The following is a 7105-nucleotide window of genomic DNA, read 5'->3' on the forward strand; positions in this document are numbered from 1 at the left end:
AAGTCACTGAACTGCCACTATCATAGGAAGGCTAGTGTGCTCAACGGTCAACCCCAAACACTGACAACTACAATCCAAGAGGCACCTTCTGGAGCTGCCTCCTCTTTCTATTTCACTGTCCCTGTACCTTGTTTCTTGCCTCACTACTCCACAACTCCAGGATGCCAGGGGCAGTGAGACAGGAGGATCGAAGAAGGATGGCTCAATTCCTGTTTAATACAAGACCAAGAGAAAGAATAAAAGGGAACTACGTTCCCTCTGGTGTAGTGGAAAGAACACTCGTTGGAAGTCAAAAGGCTTGGATTCCAGTCCTGACTCCCCTACTTGTTTTGTGGGTGACTCTGGGCCTCTGATTTCTCTTCTTTAAAATGTGGGAGGCGATACTGTGGTGGATGACATGGTTTTCTAAGCTCTGATATTCGTTAAGGCTATGATATCCCTCTCTTCTCTTTACTGAAAATTCAAGGGGTTCATTTAAATCAACTAGCCCCACACCTACACGCTACATTCCCCTACCCCAATTCTGCTTCGTTATTTTGAGAGCAAATGGTGCTTTGATAGTTTCTAAAATATAACAACCCCTTGTGTTGCTTGTTCAGGGCATTCAAATTCTGTTGAGTTTGATTTTTTTTCACTTTGAAGAATCAAGCTCTAGGTTACATTTCAGGGGGAGGGAGCAGAAAGAGGATGCGGCTCCTTTAAAAAAAGTTGGGATGTTTTTGGAGCCGTATTACTATATTAGGTGACAAGAAACTCCTCATCTATCATGTCATCACTGGCTGATTGACCAATGGAAAGCTAAAGTCACCCAAAAAGTGGTCTAGTCCCTCCTTCTTTTTCCTTATGGTCTGTCCTACCTGCTCCCCCCTGCCCATCTGAAGTCAAGGCTAAGGCTGGAATGATGTGGGCTCCCCGGGCAGGACTAGGGGCGCCTCTCCTGTGGGCGGGCTGCGGACACGCGGCCCTCTGAGCCCGTGGGGCACCGCCCACCATGTTCGCCAGCCCTGCGGGCACCAGCACCCCGTTCTCCGTCAAGGACATCCTCAACCTGGAGTTGGAGCAGCGACAGGAGCAGCAGCAGGAGGAAGAGGAGGAGCGGAGGCGCCGAAGCCTGGGGGCCATGGAGCTGCCCGCGCGCCTAGAGGCCAGCCTGCCCCCTGCGTCCTGCATGCTGGCCGCCTTCAAGCAGGAGGCGTACGGCGGCCCGGAGACGGCCGGCCTCCAGGAGCTGGCTCTGACCGACGGGCTGGGCCCGGCCAAGCATTGCCCGGCTTTCCCGGCTGCCTTCTACGGGAAGAGCTACGCGCACATGGAGCCGGCCAAGGAGCCCAAAACTGACAAGAAAGGTAAATAGCGCACTGTGGGATGTGCGGACAAATAGCCTCAGCCCCCGGGTCAGGCTGGAGGCTACTGGAACCTGCCTGGGCTTCACTGCCACTGAGTATTTCTACTATGGAGCCAGCGCCTGGGACAATCATCCGTAGTTGAATTGGGGAGGGAAGCGGAGAGTGTGGGGGAGGGGAAAGAAGAGGAGAGAGGGATGATCTATTGTCTTCTAAGTAGCGGGGCGAGGGGGTGAGAAAGAGAATCCCCTTCACACTTTGGCTACTTGGCGTCCATTTTAATTCTAAACCCCAAAGTTTGCAAAACCAGGCCTGGAGAAAACCAAAGAGAGCGACAAACAGAAACAAGAAAAGATAGAAGGAAACTGGGGACCAGGGGGAAGACTCTAAATTTCACTCTGACCCGGGAGAGGCGCTGGGTTTTACTCAGGGGATGTGGAGGAACTCGGAGGTGGGGGGGGGGGGGGGAGGGGACCTAACTGGAAATTTTAATCAGGTCCAGTCTAGGGCAATTCTTGGTCATACATTTATAGTGTATGTTACTCACCTACCATCTTTTATACCTTTGTACATCTTAAAATCTATGAAATAGGGAAAGAAATAAAGCGCAAGAGGACACCCTCTTTTTCCTTTCAACTCGTTTTGTACAATGTACACAGTTTTGTGGATGCTCTGTGATCATATGTTATATACTGAATATGACAAAACACTATCCAAGGGGTCTTCTCTCCATAAGCACCGTCTTCCCTAAGTAGGTCAGCTCTACTTGGTTTAGTTAGATTGTAGCGTGGAAGTTGCTGGAACCGAAGTCAGAGGACCTGGGTTCCAGCCGCAGTTCTGCTATCTACAGGTCATGTGACCTTGGGCGAGCCACAGTTTCATCAGCAGTAAAACGAGGATAATGTTACTTGTATTATTGTTTCCATCAGAGCTGTGTTATGGGAGTGATTTTAGATGAAGTTTGTAAAGCGTCCTGTGAACTATGAGGCCTATATAAATGTGAGATCTAGTATTGAGGCTCCGAGGAAAAGGAACCTAGCAATGGTGGAGGGGGGGGCGGGGGGGGGCGGGAGGGCAGAGGAAAATCGTTTAAGAAATGTTTTTGGAAAGTATACATTTGTAGATGGCCCCGGGTGACCTCTGGAGCCCCGTTGTACTGCAAGGTTTAAATTGCCATGTTTTTGAAAAGTCCAGCCCTGTCGTTCCCTAAAGTGCTGATTGAGAAAAAGAGGCAAAAACCATTGCCCCCCACTTTTGGTTGGTCCGAAGTACCAAGAGGCGTACCCAACCAAGCGACCGACCCAGCTATCACAGGGTACACAATGTGGCCCATGTTGGGTTTGTCTCACACCATCCAGTCCTTGGTGCCTCCTGATGCCCAAGTAATAATTCTCCTCTCATCCCAGGCCAAATCAAACCCCCAGGTCCAGAGATATAGCACTGAGGGTCAGCAAGGCCAGGCGAGGGCTTCTGGCCTCGGAGGTTGAAGAACTCAAAGCACCCTGAGCAGATCTATAGTTTCTTTGTAAAGAGCGGGTTCACAAAACTGAAGCCGAAGGCTTTGCATCCTCAGCGTGGGGCAATGAAAAGCGAATTGATTTTGGAGTCAGTATATCTAGAACCGAATCACTGCAGGCTCTGCCACCAATTTACTGTGAGATCGTGAGCAACTTGAGTCCCCTCCATGACACTCAGTTTTTTCGTCCGTAAAGTGGGGGTAACAATACTTGCATTACCCATCATTACAGCATTGTTCTGAGGAAAGTGCTCTGGAGACTTCAGAGCAAATGTGAGCTTGCTCCAAAAACCATTCCCCAGCCTTGGTTTCCTCACAGAAGAGGTGCATAAGGGCACACAGACCCTTAGACTAGGGGCAAACAAGGCATCCCGAGGATAGATAGCAGTTGTTAGACAAAGATTTTGGTTTGCAATCATAGGGTCTCATATAAATGGAAGTTACTAGTTTTGTTCCCAGCTAGCAAGGCAGGGTCACCCAAGGCTGGAAAGGTAGAAAGAGGACAGCAGGACTGTCTGAATAAGAGCAGATTTGAGACCACATCCAACTGCAAGAAAGTGGTCAGCAACATCTCCTTTCCAAAGGGATGAAGTCTCAGGCCTCCTGGTTTCTGCCAAAGACTAATTAAGTGTTTAGACAGGTTACTTTCTCAACTAGTGGCATTCAAAATCCACTTTTTCTTAGACTCACGGAATGATAGAAAGCTGGAAAGACCTTAGAAGTCATCTCATCCAACCTACTTTTTTTACGGTTGAGAAAACAAGAGTCTTAGAAAGGGGGAGTCTCTTGCCAAAATCAGAGATAGTAAGTGATAGCACGGTTTCAAACCCTGATCCTCTGACTCTTCAGCGGCAGGAGGGGGGTGAGAAAGTTCATCAGTGGAACAATTTTTCCTTCTTTTTCTCTCCTTTTCTTTCTTTTTTTCTTTCACTTTTTTCTTCTGTCCTTTCTTCTTTTTTTTATTCTTTTTGTACTCCAACGGACTGTAGAGTCTAGTGGAAAGTGCACGAGACTTGGCAAAAAACCTAGGTTCTGATTCTCCTCTCCCATTTACTAATCAGTTTCCCCTGCACAAGTCACTTTCTAGTTTCGATTTCAGGATCTCAGTTTCCTTCACAGTAAAATTAAAGAGGTCTTTCCCAGCTCTGAAAAGACGCTAAGGTTTTTTTCTAGTCTTAAAGTATTGGGTTCTAAGTTCCTCTACCCACCCGCAGCCTTACCATTCTGTATCGGAATGCCCATGGTTGTCCATGGACTGTGTTAGTTTCCAATCTGGCTTCTCCTCCCAGATCTAAGCAAGGTTTCCCCTATAAAGTGTTAGCTATTTAAAAACGAAATAAATGAAAAAAAAAAAAAGAAAGAAAGTTTCCCACTAATCAGAACACTCCCCATCAATCAATTCAAAAAAAAAAAAGTATTTTTAAACATCCTTCCCAGACACCACTTGCACCATCCAGCCCTCCTTTCCACTACTCCTGCCTGAGCCTTTCCCTCTTTGTGCTTTGCAGATCTTTGTTCCCTGCAGAAGAACCTGGAGTTGGAGAAAAAGGACTTAGAAGACCCCGATCGCCCAAGGCAGAGAAAGAGGCGGAAACCCCGGGTTCTGTTCTCTCAGGCCCAGGTCTATGAACTGGAGAGAAGGTTCAAACAGCAGAAATACCTGTCGGCTCCGGAAAGAGACCACTTGGCCAGCGTGCTGAAGCTCACCTCCACGCAGGTCAAAATCTGGTTCCAGAACAGAAGATACAAATGTAAAAGACAGAGACAGGACCAGACTCTGGAGATGGTGGGCCTCCCGCCGCCCAGGAGGATAGCCGTGCCAGTACTAGTGAGAGACGGGAAGCCCTGCCTGGGGGACTCTTCTCCCTACAGCTCCCCCTACAACGTCAGCATCAACCCGTACAGCTACAATGCCTACCCAGCCTATGCCAACTACAGCAGCCCAGCGTGCAACCCTAACTACAACTGCGGTTATCCCTCAGTGCAGGCCGTGCAGCCCTCGCCGGCGGCCAACAACTTCGTGAACTTCAGTGTTGGGGACTTGAATGCAGTGCAGACGCCCATTCCGCAGAGCAACGCGGGGGTCTCCACTTTGCATGGGATCCGGGCCTGGTAGGAAGAGCGGTCTCTGGCTTTCCAGGAGCGGAGAAAGGGAGGGAAGGGGGTCCTAGTGCGGGTTTCGAGGCTCCCGCGACACCCCCCCGACGCCCCTCTGCTCCCCACCCTCCCCCATTACCCATCTGACTGGAAAGGCAGGGAGGCTGTGGGCTGCTGGAGAAAGCGGGATGGGAAGTCTATTGGTCTAACCCCGGAAGCTACAGCTAACCTGGACTGCTGGAGAAAAGAGGACCAGGAGGGGAGGGAAAGGAAAGGGGCCTCAGGAGAATCCTACTGCCCCGTTACATAGTTAACCTGGGACTCTCTGGACAAAGCGTCAACCCCAGGCTAGTGGCTGTGTGAATGAGGTAGTCCTTCCAGTAAGTTACAAGGTGTTCGTGTACTGGACGGAAGGATTTCTATCCGTGCCTACTTGGGGCCCCAGCGATGGATAGATAGTAAAAAAAAACAAAAACAAAAACAAAAACAAAAACAAAAACAAAAACCCTCTGCCTATCGGCGGAGCGCACAGCCGCCAGAACCAAGAACCAGAGAGAGGCACGTCAACCCCCTACCCGGAAACCCGGTTACAGCCCCTGCAGCCCCTGCAATCCCTTCAACCCCTGCCTCCTAGCTCCCATCTAAAATCAGCGGGTTCTTAGAAAGTAAGGCTCCTGGGGGAAGGAGAGGGAGCGGTATTAACATTCTAAGCCCAGAATCACCTTGTGGGATACCAGGTGGCATAATATTCGGAAACTGTCCCCCCCCCCAAAAAAAAAAAATTCGGCCCTCGCTAGCTCACCATCACCTCCACTCCTCATCCTCCTCCCCCAACCAGAGCGGCTGCTTCGGTTTTTGGTGCCTGAACTGCCCGAGATACGAGCTCACCCTCTCTGGTTCCGCTGCTGGCCCTATTTAAGTGTTTCCTTATTGTTTGTAAGAAAGGAGACCCGAACCACCCCGCCTTTCATTAAAGAGCGTGAACTAACCCTGCAGTATCTCCTTTTTTCAGCTCCCAACGGCCTCCTTCAGTAGAAATGAGTAATTGCGGGTATCTGAAGCAGCTACAGTAACTCTTAGATCACTAACAAGTACAATAAGGTATAATTCCAATTTATAAAACTCTTAACACATATTTTTCATTGTAAATGTATGAGTCATGACAACGCAATGAGGGAGGTGGTGCAAGTATTATCTTACAGAAGAGAAAGACTGAAGCTCAGAGCGGAGTGATAACTGGCCCAAGGTCACACGACTAGTGTCAGCTGAGATTCCAACGCGTTTGCTGGCTCTATCCCTGGAGTTATTTCTACTATACTACTCTCCACCCCACCCCAACTCCAACATTTTGTAACTTCTTCGCCGGCTTCTATTGATTACTCAGCTAACCTTCCAGACACCGCTCTGCTTCCCTACCCTTCTGGGCCTCCCTGGAGGCCCCCGCTCTTTTAAGTCTAGGGCCAGGAGTGGGGAACCTGCGTCGAGGCCACAGTGGCTCTCTAGGTCTTCAAGTACGGCCCCTTGACTGGATCCAAACTTCACAGAACAAATCCCCTTAATAAAAGGATCTGTTCTATAAAACTTGGACTCTGTCGAAAGGCCACACTCAAAGGCCTAGAAGGCCACATGTGGCCTAGAGGTTGCAGGTTCCCCAGCTCTGGTCTAGGCTCGCGAACGCTGAGTGATCTCAGGGGGAGTTTCTCTTTGCTTTCCCTCACCCCTTATTTTTATCGATATCTTTTGTTTCACACCATTTTTTCCCTATTTGAATATATCCTCCTCTCTCCCTCCAACCCAGCGAGCCATCCCTTGTAACAAAGAACTAGAGACTCCCGTTCCTGAGTAGAATTCCAAAGGGACAAAGAGGGAATTGCCTTATTTCATCTTTTCTCTGACGTCGTGCCTGGGCCCGACTCTTCCAGGGGTGGTCACCCTGGGCTCAAAATGCAAGAGGTAGAACCTCCAAAACTCTTTGGGAGTACAGTCGTGTTACTGCAGCTTTGTCTTTAAAGAGCCCAAGAGGAAGAGGTCTCGGGCTGGCCGACGCCAATGGCGGGTATTCTTCTACCAAGACAGTTCCATTTATAAGACTAAACAAGGAAAAATTGCCATTTTACACAGGAATTGTAGAAAGGCAACTAAACAGGCA

The 7105-nt window shown here is 49.3% G+C and overlaps 1 protein-coding gene across 1 annotated transcript; it reads left to right on the forward strand.

Moving 5' to 3' along the window:
- The first annotated feature begins 910 nt into the window (after positions 1–910).
- NKX2-5 (NK2 homeobox 5) lies at positions 911–5944 on the forward strand. Its single transcript, XM_027841937.1, has 2 exons — positions 911–1346; positions 4368–5944. The coding sequence occupies exons 1-2, from the start codon at positions 992–994 to the stop codon at positions 4973–4975; spliced, it is 963 nt and encodes a 320-aa protein (XP_027697738.1). The 5' UTR covers positions 911–991; the 3' UTR covers positions 4976–5944.
- The last annotated feature ends 1161 nt before the right edge of the window (positions 5945–7105 follow it).

The sequence above is a fragment of the Vombatus ursinus genome, unplaced genomic scaffold (genome assembly GCF_900497805.2).
Source record: "Vombatus ursinus unplaced genomic scaffold, bare-nosed wombat genome assembly UNPS02014863.1, whole genome shotgun sequence".
NCBI classification, from domain to species: domain Eukaryota; kingdom Metazoa; phylum Chordata; class Mammalia; order Diprotodontia; family Vombatidae; genus Vombatus; species Vombatus ursinus.